The sequence below is a fragment of the Xyrauchen texanus genome, chromosome 32 (assembly GCF_025860055.1).
Source record: "Xyrauchen texanus isolate HMW12.3.18 chromosome 32, RBS_HiC_50CHRs, whole genome shotgun sequence".
Lineage (NCBI taxonomy): Eukaryota > Metazoa > Chordata > Actinopteri > Cypriniformes > Catostomidae > Xyrauchen > Xyrauchen texanus.
In genome coordinates, this window is record NC_068307.1 from 21287820 (window position 1) to 21309093 (window position 21274).

Below are 21274 nucleotides of genomic sequence, written 5' to 3' on the forward strand. Positions count from 1 at the left end.
TCGCGCTCGCCTCCATCAAGAGGGTCAGGGATCTGCAACCATTCTCTGTCAGCGACACCTGTCTGGAGTTCGGTCCGGCAGACACTCACATCACCCTAAGACTGCGACCGGGCTACATGCCCAAGGTTCCTACGACTCCCTTCAGAGGTAGTGAACCTGCAAGCGCTGCCCCAGGAGGAGGCAGACCCAGCCCCTTCGTTGCTGTGTCCGGTACATGCTTTGCATATCTATTTGGGCTGCACGCAGAGATTTAGATGTTCTGAGCAGCTCTTTGTCTGCTTTGGTGGACAGCGGAAAGGGAACGCTGTCTCCAAACAGAGACTTTCCCACTGGGTGGTTGACGCCATAGCATTGGCCTATCACACCCAGGCCGTGTCCGCCCCCTTGCAGGTTCGAGCACACTCAACGAGAAGTGTGGCATCCTCATGCGCACTGGCCAAAGGCACCTCCTTAGCAGACATATGCAGAGCAGTGGGTTGGAAAACACCCAATACCTTTACGAGATTTTACAATCTCAGTGTTGAGTCGGTTTCATCCTGTGTTTTCTCAGGTCTGAGCCGTTAGAACTCGGTAATGTGGTAACAACTGATCGGGTGTACCGCTTGCACCTAGTGCCCTTTCCCTCCACTGAGGTAATATCGTGCGCTCTTATCCCTGGAGATCCTACTAACTCGGCTCCCTGGATGACTCCTCCCTAGCCCTCTGGTCCACGAATTCAGCGGAGGAATTCCCCGACCAGACCCTCTACGAGTACTCAAATTACTCTGTACTGGAATAGGTGCTCCACAGGTCGGGCCCCCGTGAGTATTTTCCACGGTACTGTCCCCTTGTGAGCGGACCCGCGTCTCCCTTGGGCAGTCCTCACTGCCCCGCGGTCGGCGTGTTTGTAGCAACTCCTCCCTCCCAATGAGGTAGGATCTACCACCGCGCCATTCTCCACATGCGACCTGAAATCCCATGTGATGTATTTCACCACTCTTTACCTCCGCCAGCCTTGGCAGGTGTGGTCTCTGCAGGGTCTTTCCCCCCTGAAAGAATAGGAATCGTGAAAGAATTGTGATAGCGTTAAGATGGCCCCAGCTGCTTTAACTCTATGCGAGAAACATAGAGAGAGAAAAGGTGCGGCTAGCAGGGCTTGCTCCCATGCATGGCACGTCGCCTTGTTCCCCCCATATCGGGGTGTAGGGAACCAGAAGGTTATGATGATCTTATGGGGCGTTGGGGAAGGGTACGTACAGTCCGACACGGCCTGTTGCTTTGTCACGCAACTGCCTGCCCGCACCTGTATCAGCAGCGCACGTACATGGTTCAGCGCATGGCATGATTAAATTTGGACCCCTAGTGTCGCTTGTTCGACACTACGTCGAAGTGAGCGACAGGCGAGGAATGTCTAGGTTACTGTTGTAACCTCCGTTCACCGATGGAGGGAACGAGACATTGTGTCCTCCCGGCCACATCGCTGAACCGAGCCACTGTTACGGCCAAACGTCATTGTCGGCTCCTCAGGCAAAATCCTGAATGAACAGACGCATTTCCCTCCCTTTATACACATATATCCGGGGGCAGGACATGCAAATTCTGTCTGCCAATTTCTCATTGGCCTTTTCTCAAGTTCAGAGATGTGCGAGGCTCTCAAGAGAGACCCCAGGTGTCGCTTCTTCGACAAAACGTCTCGTTCCCTCCATCAGAGATCAGCGGTTAAAACAGTAACCTAGACCTACTATATGGATACAGTATACTGAATTATTAACACCATGGTTTCCGCAAAAAAAAAACATGGTTACTTAACATACTTTCCATAGTTACTACAATATTACTATAATAAATCTATATTTCCAGTATAAAAAAAAAAAAGTACATCTACAACAGTCATGGTTACTGCACTATTGTTATAAAAAAAGGATTTCCATCAAATCTATAGTTACTACAGTCTACAATAATACTATAGTAAAACCATAATAACCACAAAATTGATTTTATTACTATAGATTTTGTTTTCCTGTATTATGACTAGGTTTCACTACTGATATCATGGTTACAATATTGTTACTGTAGTAAAACCATGAGAAATTTATTGTGAATTTATTTATCTCCTCACAGAGAGACAGACTGCGGGCTAACGCGGCTGATCTGCTACTCATCAGTCAGGCTGTTTCTTCTGTCTCTCAGGAAGTAGCGGCAATTATGGATGACGTAAGTGGCTTTGGGACCTATGAAAACACACAATTACTTTACTCTTGCTTTCTGCTGCTTCAGCTGTCATTACATGGATACATGCATACAGGCTGTAGTGAGTTCTCTTACATATTTGAAATGAAAAAATCTAACTGGCTGGTAACAAATCTAATTTGCTGTGTTTGGTAAGCAATAAGGTAATTTTCCACCCTGCTAGATGTCCAATGTTCATCACACCTCTGAATCTGTCTCTCTCTCTCCTCCCTTAGATCTATTCTCTCTCCAGTTTCTCAGAGCTGAACTCAGAATTTAGGTTACTGACACCTGAGAACCATTCAGCACTACCAAGGGAGAGCTTTCGTGCCTTCTCCAGAATCATGTGTGGCCACCCGGAGGTGGGCGGAGAGAAAATCCCTTCATTCAACTGGTATGAAGACCATGACATCAAATCATTCCTGGGCAGAAATGAGTCAGAAGTGGCAGACATTGAAAAGGGCAACAGCACCAGTAAGAGGCGTTGGATTTAATTTCATGTTCTCAAAAAATAAATGTAGTTAGGAGTTCTTAGTAAGGCAATAACTCAGCACCCTTAATGGAGTTCTCGGTTTTGTTAAATTAGTGGTGTTTGCAAATGCATACATCACTATTACTTTTGCTCATACTTGGGGTTAAAGATTTGAATAAAATAAACCTAATCCCAATTATTAAATTAAATAAATGTATCGTTTGTGCTACAGATATGAAGGATATATCTTAAGGAATAGTTCACCCAAAAATGAAAATAATTCTGTCATAATTTACTCATTTTGTTCCAAACCCGAATGACTTTCATTCTTTTGTGGAACACAAAACAAGACATTTTAATAATTATTACAGTCTGTCTTTTTTTATTACAATGGCAGTTGATAGGGACTCACTTTAGACTCACTTGTGCTAAAAAAAACACTGAAAAAACCTCAGCAACCATATAGCAACACCCAGGCAAGCCTCCACAAAACCCTAGCATCATGGACACAAGTTTTGCATGGGCACACAACTCACATTTACTTCAGAAAATGTAAAAATCTAGTTGTTCTCTGTTGTTGTACATCACATATTGCAATTTAGGCTCCAACATCACATATGTTTTGTTCTGTTTACCCCATAGTTTGGACATGAGGTATATAGTAAATAAAAAACTGATGATAGTGAAATGTATTCATAAAACTCAAAACCATAGCAAACTTCGTAGAGTAACACACAACCGGCCACCTGCTTTTTTGTCCTTTAGCTCCATTCTGTGAAAACTTGATTCAAAGCTTGGAGTCAAATCCTATCTCACGGATTGTGTGGCGAGGCATCAAGCCGCTGTTCACCGGAAAGCTGTTATACACACCAGACACTCCAGTCACCCGTGCAGTCATGACAGAGGTACTCAGCCTCTCCTTCTATCTAAAATGTGTCTGTTATCCAGAGAATATGGTTGTTTTCTATGTAACTTTTGGGAAAATCCTTTTGCTTCAGGTGAACAAGACATTTCAGGACTTCCAGATTTTTGATGAAGTGCAGGAGGTGTGGCAGGAAGTTGGTCCTAGAATCAAAACCTTCATGGAGAGCAGTGTGGAAATTCGTCTTCTGCGGGTGAGCTCTATTTAAAAGAATAGTTCACCCAAAAATAAATACTCTTTCATCATGTACTCGCCTCTTGCCATCGCAGATGTGTATGACCTTCTTTCTTCTGCTGAACACAATTAAAGATTTTTAGAAGAATATTTCAGCTGTGTAAGTCTGTACAATGCAAGTCAACATGGTCCAAAACTCTGAAGCTCAAAATGCATATAAAAGTAATCGATATGACACCAGTGTTTAAATCCATGAGTTCAGAAGCGATATGATAGTTGTGGGATAGAAGCAAGTCCTTTTTACTATAAATCTCTATTTTCAAACAGCCCTCCGAAGAACTGTTCTCTCTTCTAAGAGTTCTTCTTTTTTTGTTTTTGGTAATTTGCATTCTTCGTTCATAACACCATCTACTGGGCAGGATGGAAAATTTAGAGTAAATAGTAACCAAAAGCATCTTCTTTGCACTAAGTGTAAATAGCATCAAATACTATTTACACCCCTAATTAAAAACTAACATACTGTATAGGTGCAACACTGCAGTGTTTATTGTGTTTATTTAGAGTCCCACAGACACCCTACACCAACCCCTACCCCTAAACCTTACCTTCCCTCAAAAATTAACCATGGGTTTACTACAGTTACAAGAGTATCACCATGGTATTTTGTAGTAAAATGATAATAACCACAAAATTTAACATGGTTACTATATTAACATTACACCATATTACTGTAGTAGCACCATGGTTAATTTTATTTAAACTATGGCTATTTTGGTGTTTACTAAAATATTACTATAGAAAAACCATGGTTAATTTTACCCTGATCAAACCTTTCTCTGAGGTTTTGCCGTATTGACACCTTTGTGTCAATACGTGACCAAATCACTGCAAGGAAATCAACATGAAGGTTCATTTTTATTTATTATTACAAGTAGTATTAAAGAAAATATTAGGAGTTGAGACAGAAAAACGATGGGAAAAAGTTGGGCAAAACCCGGAATCGAACCTGGGTCATTCACATGACAAAAGGACATTCACACCTTTACCTCATGCTGCAGCAACTGTATGGTGCCATTTGTCTTCAATTACTGTGTTTCTACTAGACTATTGGAGTGCAAATAGCCACACTGTGGCAGGTGCTATTTACACCTAGTGCAAATAGTCACTTTGTTACTTTTATGCTGCCTTTATGTGCTTTTTTGAGTTTCAAAGTTTTGGACCATGTTGAGTTATGGACCTACAGAGCTATGATATTCTTCTAACAATCTTTGTTTGTGTTCTGCATAAGAAAGTAAGTCATATGGGTAAACATGAGGGTGAGTAAATTATTCATTATTCATAGATTATTACATATAAATTATTCATAGAATTTTCATTCTGTCATAATTGAATGAATATCCTGGATAAAATTGCAGTTGATAATTACTCAAGTTAAAGCTTAAAAGAGCACTCAAAAGTATCATAAAAGTAGCCCATGCGACTCGTGTGTTATATTCCAAGTCTTCTGAAGACATAAGTATATGTGTGCTCTTGTAGGATCTTTTGAGGAGGCCTGAGCTGGCAGTAATCGTAAACCTGCGCTTGGAGAACACCTCTTGGACAGCCTCTCGCATCGCCCGGTTTCTCTCCACGCCTGATCCAGACAAACCACGCAAGGATGGAGCTCCGCCCACCTGGTTGGATCTGTACCAGGATTTAAACAACACCCTCAGCACTCTGTCAGAACTCACTAAGGTACTCACCCACACTTCAGAAAGACTACTCAACAATTTATATGGTATGTTGTCGATACACTAAGCAATTGCAATGGAAGCTTATGGGGCAATATTCGATGTATGTATGTATATGTATATGTATATGTATATGTGTGTATATATATATATATATATATATATATTTATAAAATAAAAACTGAAATATGTTGCTGTAAAAAAAATAAAAGAAATAATTGTAAGTATAACCATACTATAACTCTTACCAAGGAGACTAGTAAAGCACTTTTTACATGGAGCAAACTCCTGCCACACACAGATACATAATAAAAAACAAGAAATTAATTCACCTGCATTTAAAACTATCTGCTGCAATTACAGTACATTGACGTTAGTTATTGAAAACTGTCTGATATGTGCTCACTATTGGTCCAGTGTTTCTCCTTAAACAAACTGGAGGGTGTGGCCACAGAAGGTGAGATGGTCGAACGAGCCCTGGAACTGCTGGAAGATCGGCAGTTCTGGGCCGGAATTGTCTTCCTCCTCCCAGACCCTTTATCAACCTCCCTGCCTCCTCATGTCAAATACAAGATCCGCATGGACATAGATGATGTAACCCGAACAAACAAGATCAAAGACAAGTATATGCCCATACCTTATTTACTTAATTTTACATAGAAATGTAACTTTGCATGAATTCCATGGTCAGTTGTCTAATCAAGCTGATATGCTGTATTATCATGTGACAGGTTTTGGGATCCAGGCCCTGCTGCCGAGCCTTTTAGTGACCTCCGCTACATATGGGGTGGTTTTATTTATGTACAGGATTTAGTGGAGAGAGCTGTGACCCGATTGCTCACCGGTAAAGAGACAAACATGGGCATATATTTGCAACAGATGCCTTACCCTTGCTTCGTAGATGATGTGTGAGTTACACGTTACACTGTTACCTTACAATATGTACACCTATAATCATGATAGAATTATAAAATAATCTTATGTATGTAGCCCATACTTATTTTATATTTTTTTCCTTATTCCCTCTCTCATAGGTTCATACGAGTCCTTAATCGTTCTCTTCCTCTGTTTATGACGCTGGCATGGATCTATTCTGTGGCTATGATTATAAAGGGTGTTGTTTTTGAAAAAGAGGCTCGTCTGAAGGAGACTATGCGTATCATGGGTCTGAGCTCTGTCATGCTGTGGCTCAGCTGGTTCATTAGCAGTTACCTGCCCTTCCTCTTCAGTGCTGGACTACTTATCGCCGCCCTTAAGGTAAACCCAGAAAGGGTACAAACAAAACTTAAACTCTACTGCCACTATATTACTCTAGTCTTGATGGTCACCACGGTCCGACTTACAGAATCTTAAAGAATTTTAAAAAGAATTAAAAAAGAAATAGGAGCGATCATAAAATCACTTTGGTTAATATATACAGTGAGGAAAATAAGTATTTGAACACCCTGCTATTTTGCAAGTTCTCCCACTTAGAAATCATGGAGGGGTCTGAAATTGTCATCGTAGATGCATGTCCACTGTGAGAGACATAATCTAAAAAAAAAAATCCAGAAATCACAATGTATGATTTTTTAACTATTTATTTGTATGATACAGCTGCAAATAAGTATTTGAACACCTGAGAAAATCAATGTTAATATTTGATACAGTAGCCTTTGTTTTCAATTACAGAGGTCAAACGTTTCCTGTAGTTTTTCACCAGGTTTGCACACACTGCAGGAGGGATTTTGGCCCACTCCTCCACACAGTTCTTCTCTAGATCAGTCAGGTTTCTGGGCTGTCGCTGAGAAACACAGAGTTTGAGCTCCCTCCAAAGATTCTCTATTGGGTTTAGGTCTGGAGACTGGCTAGGCCACGCCAGAACCTTGATATGCTTCTTACAGAGCCACTCCTTGGTTATCCTGGCTGTGTGCTTCGGGTCATTGTCATGTTGGAAGACCCAGCCTCGACCTATCTTCAATGCTCTAACTGAGGGAAGGAGGTTGTTCCCTAAAATCTTGCAATACATGGCCCCGGTCATCCTCTCCTTAATACAGTGCAGTCGCCCTGTCCCATGTGCAGAAAAACACCCCCAAAGCATGATGCTACCACCCCCATGCTTCACAGTAGGGATGGTGTTCTTGGGATGGTACTCATCATTCTTCTTCCTCCAAACACGGTTAGTGGAATTATGACCAAAAAGTTCTATTTTGGTCTCATCTGACCACATGACTTTCTCCCATGACTCCTCTGGATCATCCAAATGGTCATTGGCAAACTTAAGACAGGCCTTGACATGTGCTGGTTTAAGCAGGGGAACCTTCCGTGCCATGCATGATTTCAAACCATGACGTCTTAGTGTATTACCAACAGTAACCTTGGAAACGGTGGTCCCAGCTGTTTTCAGGTCATTGACCAGCTCCTCCCGTGTAGTTCTGGGCTGATTTCTCACCTTTCTTAGGATCATTGAGACCCCACGAGGTGAGATCTTGCATGGGGCCCCAGTCTGAGGGAGATTGACAGTCATGTTTTGCTTCTTCCATTTTCTAATGATTGCTCCAACAGTGGACCTTTTTTCACCAAGCTGCTTGGCAATTTCCCCATAGCCCTTTCCAGCCTTGTGGGGGTGTACAATTTTGTCTCTAGTGTCTTTGGACAGCTCTTTGGTCTTGGCCATGTTAGTAGTTGGATTCTTACTGATTGTATGGGGTGGACAGGTGTCTTTATGCAGCTAACGACCTCAAACAGGTGCATCTAATTTAGGATAATAAATGGAGTGGAGGTGGACATTTTAAAGGCAGACTAAAAGGTCTTTGAGGGTCAGAATTCTAGCTGATAGACAGGTGTTCAAATACTTATTTGCAGCTGTATCATACAAATAAATAGTTAAAAAAATCATACATTGTGATTGCTGGATTGTTTTTTTTAGATTATGTCTCTCACAGTGGACATGCACCTACGATGACAATTTCAGACCCCTCCATGATTTCTAAGTGGGAGAACTTGCAAAATAGCAGGGTGTTCAAATACTTATTTTCCTCACTGTAGTTGTGTAACTACTGAAATCTGTTTTATTTTTTTCTATATTCCATTTTATTTTTTTTCACAAATTCCATTCTGTTTTATTGTATTATTTACAAATTCTGTATCTGTCAGTTTAATTCAATTTGTATCATCATAAGTGTGTCACCCCAATATAAACAGAAGTTTTACAGAGTGCAACTTTAACACAGTAAAACACTCACATTAATCCATTCATTCTCACACAACCCTTTTAAAATGTTCCCTCTCTCGCTGTCTCACATCAAGAGATTTACTGAAATTAACATGGTTAATCTGGTTTAAAGGGATAGTTCTCCAAAAAGGACTAAAGATCTTTTGGTAATGGAAAAAAGGGAAAAAGAATAGGAAAACAAAGTTATTAGAAAGAAATAATAATTAAAAAATAATAATAATAATAATAAGTGAAGGAAAAAAAACAGAGAGAGAGAGAGAGAGAGAGAGAGAGATAGAGAGAGAGAGATTGGCCCAGTATGATTCGGTGCTGTTTTGGAAAGACCGTTAACTGGTGAGGCAGACTTCCTGCTGTACATGCACCAGTGGAATGTTTGCTTTGAATCATGGCACCATGGCAGGCCCTTCATGATCTGGTCATGTCTCTGCCTTAGGTGCTTGGATATTATTATTATTAGGGATCCACCAATGGTGATCCTGAGGAATGTGTTTCAGCCAGGTCTCTTATCTCAGACAGCCTGTTCTTGGTCGACAAAACTGCTGGCAATGTGGTCTGTGATTTTCTCTCTCTCTGGCCAATAGAAAGAAGGGAAATAAATAAATAAATAAAAACTAAATAAATAAAACAAAGGAGGCATTAGAGAAAAAGTAATAGTAATAATAAAATATGATGATGACATCAATAATGATAACAACAATAACAGCAATAGAAGAATAGGTAGAAAATGAGATACAAAGCGTGATGTATTTGTATATTAAAGGTAAATACCGATAAAGAAGTTAGAAGTGTAGATTAATTAATATGGGAAATACGGCAGAACAATGGGAAGGAAAAAAGGAATATGCCCAGCTGTGAAATTGAGGGGTAGATAATATAATATAATGTAATATAATACATGATGTAAAATTGTAATATATAATAGTGCTTTAACATTTCCTGAACTTGATATATTTTTTGATGAATTCATATTCAGACAATATTCCAGTACAAATGTATGCATACTTGTTTCATTCCAAATAAAAAATATATGATCACTGCAAGGCATTAGTTCACCGATCAGGGTATGTTGATGTTTAGAAAGGAATCGATGGAGCTAAATAGTTGTTTAAATTTGGGTAATTTGTGTTTGAATATGACTGCCTGTTTTTCTTTTAAACAAAACATTTTAGAAGAAAATCTCAGCTCTGTGTGGATTTAGGTGAGAAACAGATAAATATTTTAGTCCTTTTTCACTATAAATCTCCACTTTCACTGTCACATTCCTTTGTTTTTGGCGATTTGCATTCTTTGGGCATATCGCCACCTATTGGTCAGGGAGGAGAATTTATAGTAAGAAAGGACAAAAATATTGATCTGTTTCTCACCCACACCTATCATATCGCTTCTGAAGATATACAATTTGAAGTCAGAAGTTTACATACACCTTAGCCAAATACATTTACACTCAGTTTGTCACAATTCCTGAAAAATGTGTTTAAATGTTCAACCTATGTGTATGTAAACTTCTTATTTCAAGTGTTGATTAAACCACTTGAGTCTTATGGATTACTTTTATGTTACCTTTATATACTTTTTGGAGCTTTAAAATTCTGGCCACCATTCACTTGCACTGAATAGATCAACAGTGCTGAGATATTCTTCTATACTAGACATTCATAATGAGAAAATTTTCATTTTTGAGTGTACTATTGCTTTAACTCTCTGATTTTCCCCCACAGTTTGGAGACATCTTACCCTACAGTGACCCGGCTGTTGTTTTCTTCTTCCTGGCTGCGTTTGCTACGGCCACCATCATGCTTTGCTTCCTTATCAGCACATTTTTTTCACGCGCTAACCTGGCAGCAGCTTGCGGAGGACTCATTTACTTTATGCTGTACTTGCCATATGTGTTGTGTTTGGCTTGGAGAGAATACCTGACCAGCACACACAGGATCTTAGCGGTGAGAGCTTTCATCTGCTTCCCCTGATGAAAACCAAATTACACATTTACACAAACCTTTAGAACATCCATGGTATGGATTAAGTGGCAAACCACTTTACAAAAGGTTCTATATGTTACCATTTTGTTATTGCATTAGGTATCATAAACTAACTCTCATCATGCCATCCCAGATATGTATATTTCTTCTGCTGAATACAAATAATATTTTTTAGAAGAATATTTCAGCTCTGTAAGTCCACCAAGTGAAGGTTGGCCAGAACTTTGGATCTCCAAAAATCACATAAGTCCATACACCTCCAGTGGTGTGTCTTCAGAAGCGATAGGTGTGAGTGAGAAACAGATCAATATTTAAGTCCTTTTTTACTATAAATCTCCATTCTCACTTTTTCTTTCACATTCTTCTTCTGTTGTTTTTTGGCACTTTGCATTCTTCGTGGATATAGCCACCTACTGGTCAGGGCTGGTCAAATGTTGTGATTTATAGAAGAAAAGGACTTATATATTGACCTGTTTCTCAACCAAATCTATTAGATCATTTCAGACCACATTGATTTAACCACTGGAGTTGTATGGATTACTTTTATTCTGCCTTAATGTGATTTTTGAAGATTCAAAGTTTTGGTACCCATTCACTTGAATTGTATGGACCTACAGAGCTGAGATATTCTTCTAAAAATCTTTGTTTGTGTTCTGTTGAAGACAGAAAGTAATACACATCTGGGATGGCACGAGAGTGAGTAAATGGTGAGAGAAATTTCATTTTGGGGTGAACTATCCCTTTAATTCATATACATATGCCTGAAGGAATATTTTCTTTCCCTGTAGAGTTTCCTGTCTCCTGTAGCCTTTGGCTTTGGCTGTGAATATTTCTCTCAGTATGAAGAACAGGGTGTGGGCATCCAGTGGTTTAACTTGAAATCCAGCCCCATGGAAGGAGACAGCTACAACTTCACCACCTCCATCATTATGCTGTATGTAGATGCTGTGATCTATGCAGTGGCCACCTGGTATATAGAAGCTGTTTTTCCAGGTAAAGCATCTTTCCTTGTATAGACATCAAATCAATCACCTGCAATTCTATCTGCAATACTTGTGTCTTAACAGATTATGTGAATCCATCGATGAGTGTGTTTACATTAAAACAAAACATTATTAACCATTGATGATCAGCTCATTATAGAAATGTTTATTCATTTGAAATTTTTATGAATTTGAATGCAAATTAAATTGGTAATGCAAAAAAACAAAAAAACAACAACAACACACATTTAAATTAGATTTTTATTTCACCAGTTTTTTTGCTATTACAATTTAAGACTCATGTACATTGAATTAACTGACAGAATGCTGTTAAATCGCATGCAAACTCAAATTTACATGTGGTGATTTTGTTTAAACTATTTATGAGCTTTCCTCAATAATAGAATACTGTTTAAGATGTTTGCTTGACAGACATGATGTTGATTTATTTTGCATAAATACACTTATTGTGTTTAATTATTCTGTGTGTAAAAATGACAATCAGGTGTGTTTTATAGGGGAGTATGGGGTCCCCAGACCCTGGAATTTTATCTTCCAGCTAAATTACTGGGGAGGGGTTCCACTAGAGGTGGGTTTGCCCATTCCTCCAGCACCTCAAAATGAACCTGATGGTGAGTGTATCAAAATATAAGAGACATTGTGTTGGAATGAAAAAATTATTTGTTTTTGGGTATTTTGGGATTACTACTATTTACTTTATTGAGAATATTTGTGAACCCTCCTTGCCTTTTGATTTTACTTCTGTTGTTTGTTACAGATCGGATTGAAGCTGAGCCTATGAACCTAATTTTGGGAGTTTCCATAAGGAACTTAGTAAAGATTTATAAAAAAGGGGCCAAAGTTGCTGTCAATCATCTGAACATTAAGTTCTACGAGGGACAAATAACATCCTTTCTGGGCCACAACGGTGCTGGCAAGACAACCACCATGTGAGGGCCTAAAATATTTCAGTTCAATTCAACTTTAACAAGCACTAACTAATTGAATAGCTTATAACTGCAATTCATTAAATGCTACATTCAGTTTTTTTTTTTTTTTTTTTTTTTTGTATACTTTTCATAGGTCTATTCTAACAGGACTGTTTCCTCCCACTGCTGGTACAATATATGTGAAGGGAATGGACATTCGCTCAGATATGGACATCATTCGCAGGACTCTGGGTGTTTGTCCCCAGCACAATGTCCTCTTTGACATGTAGGGTAACAGTCTACATGGACAAAATATTACCTTAAAGCATGGCTTTTCAAACTGGCATCCGGGTACCCCCCCAGAGCGTCATGAGGGAGTGCTAGGGAGTCTGTGGATAAATTTAGAGAAAGAAAAAAGTAAAAAAATAACATATTTTCGTAATTTGCCATATGCCATTTCAGTTTGATCTAAATGTTTCTCTTAAGTTTGATACATTTAACATAACTCAATTATTGGGTAGAAAAAAAGACATGCTGTCAACGTACTGCAAAGTATGCTAAATGTTTTCCAGATTATAATGTATGCACTGATATTAACAATTTTGGCCGATGCAATTCTGATTTTTACAAAAAACTATTGGTCTGTACTGATATTTTGCCACTTACTCACCTTATTTGGTCACTAGATTCCTGTTTTACTTAGGAGTTATATATTTTAAAAGGCACAAAGAGGGACAAAAGCTATTGTTTTGACAATTAATAATTTCCATTAAACATTGATTTATCTGTTGAACACATGACAGGCCAAAATTTTAAGAAAGCCACAATCCACGATAAATATTACATGATGATTTATGTGGGGAATAAAAGATTAGTTTGCACTTCTAAAACATTTTTGCACAGCTGTTTTTGCTGTTCTAATCAATAAAACCCCCATTTTTAAATATTATGACAGAACATAAAAAAATTAAATTCTACAGTATTATAATTGACATGCTTTACTTTTTCTGAGTTCATTTATTTTGGTTGGTATTGCTTTATATTACACAGAATACAATTAAGTAATAAATTATAAATAAACCGTCCATTTTTCATACCTGCATTTTCTTGCTTATGTGATCAAAAGAATGAAAATGCTGAGACGAAAAAACCATGGTTAATATTGGCGCCTTATATAGCTAGTTATAGTCGATAGTTTTCATTTCGTAAATAATTGGCAGATACATTGGTGCATCCCTGCAGATATTTTAATAATTTATTTTAAAAGTGAGTGTAACGTAGTTCAAGGGAAAGGAGGAGGCGAGAACCGGCTTGACAATGGAAATAATATTTTAATTAACAACTTAAACAAAAGACAAACACACACATGACGGACATGTCTGTAAACGATCTCTCTCTCCCGCACGATCCTCTGCAGTCGACCTTTATCCCTCTCGGAGGCTTGATTAGCCTAATAAGGGACCGAGTGTGTAGGATCACGACCCGACCCCGCCCTCCGCCCTGCCACAGTGAGTTATTTAAATTGTCTTTATTATACCACACATAACATTTTTCTCTGGTCTTCATACACTGAAATATAGAGCAACTTTTATATATTTTAGGAGGTGGTCCCTTGCAAATTGATTGTCATATTTTGGGGTCCATGGAATCAAAACGTTTGAAAACCCCTGCCTTAAAGTACCATGGTTGCTTGGATATGGTGTCTTTGTAAAACCATGTTTTTTGGACATGTATCATGGTAATTACATGGTATTCTTTGTAGTGAGTACTATGCACATACAGTGGGTTCCAATCTGAGACCAGATGAAAATCTAGGATTTAAAATCCTAGTTAAACTTGGAAATAAACAGAATGTTATAAGCTTGTGTGAAATTTTTGTTAAAAGTTAATGTGATATGCTACTAATCAAATAAACAAATCGTGACTTTGGCCCTGTTAACTCAAAGTCAAATTTCCTTGCTTCTATTTAAGCACACAAGATGCTATTTGGAACATTCTCAAAGGGTTTCCACAAACTATTTTGCTGATATTATAATTTGTAATGAAACATTTTTATCAAATGATTAAAAAGTATTTTCACTAGTAGTATTACACTTTTGGACCCTACTGTACATACTGTGGTTAATGAACATTGTAATCATTCTATATATCAAAGTACCATTGTATTATCCTCTGATACCATCACTCTAGCATGGTACCACAACAGTACTTTTTTGTAATGATAATGATTAACATTTGTGTGGCCCCATGAGTATACTCAAACTATTTTTTTACAAGATTAATTGTTTAGCATGTACTGGTGCTTTCTCCTTTTTCACTGAAGCCTCACGGTGGAGGAGCATGTCTGGTTCTATGGCCGAATGAAGGGCATGAGCACAGAGGAGGTGCAGGGAGAGATAAACTCTCTTTTGGAGGACGTGGGCTTACAACACAAACGACACGAGCAGACCAAAAACCTTTCTGGTAGGTTAAAGGAATAGTATTTCACCAGAAATGCAATTTCTGTCATTTATTACTTACCCTCCAAACCCGTATGACTTTCCGAAATGAGAATTTTTAATGATTTTTTGTCCATATACAATGGCCGTGGATATGGACAAAAAAAGGTTTATAAACGTAGTCAATGCAACTACTCGTACGTCATATTCCAAGTCTTCTGAAGACATTTTGGTGAGAAACAACCCAAATGTAAGTAATTATTCAGTGAAATTATTGATGTCTGTTGCATGTTCATGAGAGTGCCTGAGCAAAGCTGAAGTTTTCCTTGAATAGTGACTTAAATTTTGTGTTGTTTTTCAATCATATGCCTTGGAACTTGATGAAGAAGAAGACTGGGAACATGACACACAAGCTTTTCTTTTCTTTGTTGAATATTCTGTATCACTTTACAGATGTAAGGTCACTTTGTCTTTAAGCATTAGTTATGCCATGCTTAATTTGGCTTTCTTGGCAGGTGGCATGCAAAGGAAACTGTCTGTGGCCATTGCATTCATAGGAGGGTCAAAGGTCGTGGTCTTAGATGAACCCACTGCTGGAGTTGACCCCTACTCCCGGCGTGGGATTTGGGACCTTCTACTTAAATACCGCAAAGGTTATTATCGCTTTTGAACACCATTTTATTCAGCATGAAATCAAAATTGACTATTTACTGTACTTTCAAAATACACATTCATGTCATATTGTAAATTACATTCATCCAAATGTTATAACTTGCTTCACAACGATTTTGCTTTTTGGCTGACGTCACCTAGGCGAAGTAGCTGTTTAGGCATTTGTTCTTGGCTACTGTTGTGGGTAATGTAACCTAATGAAAAGGTTATGGGAATAATGGCAAATAGGTGATCTCAATCAATGTTCTGTGATGAATAACAATCAATGGGTTGTTCAGCTACCATACTGAAATGTTGTTTGTTTTTTTAGGCCGGACTATCATTCTGTCCACACACTACATGGATGAGGCTGATCTATTAGGTGACCGCATCGCCATTATTTCACAAGGGAAATTGTGCTGCTGCGGCACGCCACTCTTCCTCAAAGCACGTCTTGGTACAGGTTACTATCTCACTCTAGTCAAGAGAGAGATGCACAGGACACCCAGCAGCACCAGCACTCGCAAACTCCCTTCAACTGTAGTTAAGGTGAGATGACCCAGGATTTTTATGTACAATAAGTATGCCAGATTGTGGTATTATACTTCACCTGCCTCAACCTAGCACTCAGACCCAGCTTGCAAGTGGGGGACTTGTGCAAAATTTGCAAATTCATTTAGTTAATCGAGTGCTAAAACAACACAGGCAGTGTGCGCATCAGCTGGTGCAATTCATTAGAGGTTCAAGCACGAAGTGCTGAAGCTCTACTGAAATTTTAGGGTTTTACTTTAAATATTATTATTAAAACTGAGTGTTGAGACAAAACTGTAAGGCCTAGAGATGTGAAACGTGGTCGGAATGTAGTACTATTGCTCGCTAATCAGGTGCATGGACCCGCCCCAATCGGCCTATGGGGGGCACTATAACAAAGGCAAACACGTTTTGAGTCATAAGTCCTGAACAGTTTGTCACATGACTCAAGTGGTTCATTTCCGTCATGAAAATGCATCCGCCATTTTTGCAAAACATACCTTTTTTTAACTAGTCCTAGGCCGTTCTACCAATCATAACCAAACCAGCGCAGAAAGATTCTCTGGAGTCCCAATATAAATAAATAGCAGAAAAAGTATCAACTTTCAATTCATCGTTGCAATCGTACACAATACGTACTAAGTGAGTGTGACCACTTTTACCTAAATGGTTATAACTCTTGAACGGAATTCGATATTTTCACCAAATTTGTGACATTTATGTACGGGTCAATCTGAGGACACATGAGAAAATCGCATGCCTCTGCCTCTTGGTGGCGCTATAACAATTAAAACCTAAATATAGCTCTAACTATGGAACTGTTAGTCCTGTTGACTTGAAATTTGAATGCATTGTCTTTGTCCAAGGTGCCATTCTAGGTCTATGAGTACAGGTGCATGTCTTGAATCTGATTTGACTCTTGGCCCAAGATGTGGCAAAATTAGCCACAGGGGGCACTTTGCGATTACCAACCATGTTAAAGGTTGTATATTCTGCGGTTTCACACAGACACATGTTATTCATATCATATGAAAGATTTTCCTCTTTCCAAATGTATCTCAAGAACCATTGGTGTCAATCAAATTGTTTTATTAACAAAACATTTTATTTGACTTGGCTAAAACAGGGGATTTAAAAATTTGGGTGGGGCTTAGTTTACCAAAAAGCCTGTAGCTCCTAAACAATAAGTACAATTTTCATCAAAATTTGGAGATCTGACAATAGGTCGTGCAATAATGTTCAGGAATGTTAAAATGCCCATAACTCTGTGGACTTAAACCTGATGGTTCTGATAACTGATAACTAAAATAACTGTCTTATTCATATTTAAAATCTTTTTACATATGTACTTAAAGATGCTTAAACACTTGAACCCCGATAATTGATGCTTGCAGCTATATTTCTAAGTGAATACCTCCCTCAGTTTTACAATGCCTTCTTGGATTATATTAACCAAGTCTCTTGTATTTTAGGACAGTGATTCCTCTTTAAGTGATGACACTGGACTGGGCAGTGAGGAGAATGGATTCGGTGGGTATAGTATTATCTGATGGGATTGTTTGCATCTCACGTCTTAAGATATTTCAAAGCCAAAGGCCAAAAGGTCTTGTCCTGATAGGGTCTTTAGTGTCTATTCTAGTGTCTCATGTTGCCATGCTGTGTAAATCCAAGACTCAGCATTATGTAAGGGATCTGGTACCCTCATCTCCTAGATGCTGCTGCTCTCATGGCCCTTGCACAGCGGTACGTCATTGATGCTCAGCTGGTGGAGGACATCGGCAGAGAGGCGGTGATCAACTTGCCCCACGCTGCCTCAGAGGATGGCAGTCTTGCCCTCTTCCTGAACGAGCTGGACAAAAGGCTGGGCGAGTTTGGCGTGGTCAGTTACGGGCTGTCGGACACAACATTAGAGGAGGTAAGACATATCAGAAACACCAGGTGATGTCTCTACCTACTTATTCCCTCTGTGTCTGTAAGAGGATTTGCTCCTCTCTAATACGTGTCCTTCACTGCAATGTCATTATCTGATTCTGCCACTAAGAAAGGCAATCCCTCTGTGTTTATTTTGGTGGCTACTTAATGATTATGTCTTGCTGCCCTGGACCTGCCATTTGGGGGTGTCAGTGGCTTCACCAGATATTTAGCTCTGCTTGAATATTTCAGATCTTCCTGCGAGTGGCAAAGGAGACAGGTGTGGATGCTGAACCAGAGGAGACAGCAACAACTCCAGGCCACCAGGGGGCACCATCTGAAGACATGGGTAAATGAATCCATTCTTGCTGAGCCACTGATTTAAAGGCTAAATTTTGAATTGAACACTACCATACTATATACATATTTCTGCCATATTCTGTGGCAAAACTAGCATGAGTAGTATGGGATACTGAATTTACTCAAAAGCTTTGTTCGGTATAGAATACTGCCAATTTTTGTTTACTATTGCTGCAGTATATACAGTGTCAAGAAAAGGTATGTGAACCCTTTGGATTTAGCTGATTGTCTGCATTAATTTGTCATAAAATGTGGTCTCATCTTTATCAAAGTCACAAGTATAGACAAACAACAATGTACTTAATCTAACAACACACAAACAGGGATAGGCCTACCCAAGATTTTGTTTTATTATTATGCATTTGGTCTCAGATATTTGACTCATTGGTCGCTTCCACCTGAGGTAGCCCCTCCCTGGTTTTGTATTGAACAGGAAGATCTTGCCCCTATTTTGACATTGTAAAGCCTTTCTATCAAGCTAATCAGAGAAGTTAAGTTACACCCCATTATCTTGCATTTGCAATCGATATGGTCAAAAGTGCCCAGAGTGTTTAATTCTGACATTTATTTAAATGTTGCCTTGTGCATATGGCTGAACCCAAAATTATGTATTAATAAGTTCCCTTTCTGCTGTTCAGAGTGGATTGTGAGGGAGGTTAATACATTCGGTGACCTATATGAGAGTGTTGAGATCCTTTGAAAATTTGGTTCAACATTTTGGGATTCCCAGATCTCAGTTCATTAGGTATTTACAGCTATGCCACCTGCTCTGTACTATTTTTGGGAGTAGCATACACCCCCCAAAAGTGGCATATACTTTGGGGGAATGTGATTACTGATTAAAAGGTCATGAGGCATCAGTGTATTACTCCCTGCTAATTCAGAGTCTGGGGGACGGAGCTTTAACTTTTATCAAGAGATTATGGGATAAAGATTAAACTTGGTATTGGAGGAGGGAGTGTGGGCTAGGATTCTAAAAAGTCTGCATCCAAAGATGCAAGGGTGTGCCTTATGCAATTCAAGATTTTACATCGATTCTATTGGACCCACACTAGATTGTATAGACTTGGTCTTAAAGACACACCCACCTGCTGATGATGCCAATCAGAAGTTGGAGACATAACCCATGGTTTTGGTGGTGTGTTAAGATCCAAGAATTTTGGTTGAAGATTCAGAGTTATATGTGTGACATTTTGGGCACACAAATATAATTTTGCGCCAGACTCTGAATTTTAGCGGTCATCAATAAACACAAAAAATTGGGTCCTGACTCCTGACCAGTGTTATGTTAGGCAGACAAAATATTTTAAGGAGATGGAAGTTGGCGGGAGTGCCCTCGTTTCTGGAGTGGTGCGTGGAGATGGGGAGGGTGGCAGCTTTTGAAGAGGTAGAAAGCTGGAGATCTGGGATTTGTTTGATGGGAAATGGGGCAGTTATTTGCCATTTTTGGGGTACTCTTGGGGAGGGAGACAGAAGTATAGTTTTAAATGTGTATGATTATTTTATATATATATATGTGTTTATATGTGACCACAGGGATGTTAGTTGGGGGTCAGGGTGGGGTTGGGGATTGGGGAGGGGGAGGTGTAATAATGGGAGTTAAATGTTGATTATATTTGTTTTGTTTTTCATTGTTATATGTGCAAATCAATAAAAAATGTTAATCGAAAAAAGAAAAAAAAATGGCACGTGTCCACGCAGGAAGCTGTTGCTTTCCAACAAAAACATTGCTACGTGCCTGAAGTTTTCCAAAGGCCACCTTGACACTCCACAATGCTTCTGGGAAAATGTGTTGTGGACTGATGAATCCAAGGTTGAATTGTTTGGGAAGAACTTGCAGCACTACGTATGGTGTAAAATGGTCACCGCATACCAACATGAAAACATCATCCCAACGGTGAAGTACGGTGGAGGGAGCATCATGATTTGGGGCTGCTTCTGTGCCTGGACTGATTGCCATCATCAAGGGAAAAATTAATTCCAAAGTTTATCAAGATATCCTACAGGAAAATGTCAGGGTGTCTGTACACCAGCTGAAGCTCAGTAGAAGTTGGGTGATGCAACAGGGCAATGACCCTAAACATCTAATTAAATCTACTACAGAATGGCTTACAAAAAAGAAAATCCACCTTATGGAGTGGCCTATTCAGAGCCCAGACCTTAACCCAATAGAGATGCTGTGGAATGACCTAAAGAGAGCCGTTCACACCAGACATCCTAAGAACATGGCTGAGCTGAAGCTGTTCTGTAAGGAAGAATGGTCAACAATTCCATCTGAACGTTGTGCAGGTCTGCAGCTACTGGAAACAATTGGTTGAGGTGACTGCTGCCAAAGGATCGACCAGTTATTAAATCCAAGGGTTCACTTAGATTTTCTCTGCACTGTGAATGTTTAATGGGATGTCTTCAATAAAGACATGACGGATTATAATTGTTTGTGTGTTTTTAGCTTAAGTACATTGTGTTTGTCTATACTTGCGACTTTAATGAAGCTGAGATCACATTTTATGATCAATTCATGCAGAAAACTAATTTCAAAGGGTTCACGTACTTTTCTTTGCCACTGTAGTATGTATACTGACTTGACCTTCCTTGTGAAGAATGGACCGGAATAAGCAACAACCGCAATTTTTATCATCTCTTTTTTGGGTCATTATTTAATTGGATTGCCAAATATTAAGGCATTTTTACACAAAATATAATTGAACATACTAAATAACCGGAAGATAACTGGACGTCACTCGCTCTTGAATTAAACAGTTCTATTTCATA

General features: G+C 39.1%; 1 protein-coding gene across 1 annotated transcript in view; it reads left to right on the forward strand.

Moving 5' to 3' along the window:
• Positions 1–21274, forward strand: part of abca7 (ATP-binding cassette, sub-family A (ABC1), member 7) — a 60827-nt gene that overhangs the window by 11074 nt on the left and 28479 nt on the right. The window contains exons 8-26 of the mRNA XM_052101202.1: positions 2101–2193; positions 2445–2682; positions 3446–3585; positions 3679–3795; positions 5313–5510; positions 5924–6129; positions 6238–6414; positions 6541–6763; positions 10439–10660; positions 11488–11692; positions 12201–12314; positions 12461–12632; positions 12766–12897; positions 14935–15074; positions 15565–15702; positions 16032–16249; positions 17704–17761; positions 17944–18146; positions 18395–18491. Coding sequence (XP_051957162.1) covers positions 2101–2193; positions 2445–2682; positions 3446–3585; positions 3679–3795; positions 5313–5510; positions 5924–6129; positions 6238–6414; positions 6541–6763; positions 10439–10660; positions 11488–11692; positions 12201–12314; positions 12461–12632; positions 12766–12897; positions 14935–15074; positions 15565–15702; positions 16032–16249; positions 17704–17761; positions 17944–18146; positions 18395–18491 — 3091 coding nt within the window. The remainder of the gene's footprint in view (positions 1–2100; positions 2194–2444; positions 2683–3445; positions 3586–3678; positions 3796–5312; positions 5511–5923; positions 6130–6237; positions 6415–6540; positions 6764–10438; positions 10661–11487; positions 11693–12200; positions 12315–12460; positions 12633–12765; positions 12898–14934; positions 15075–15564; positions 15703–16031; positions 16250–17703; positions 17762–17943; positions 18147–18394; positions 18492–21274) is intronic.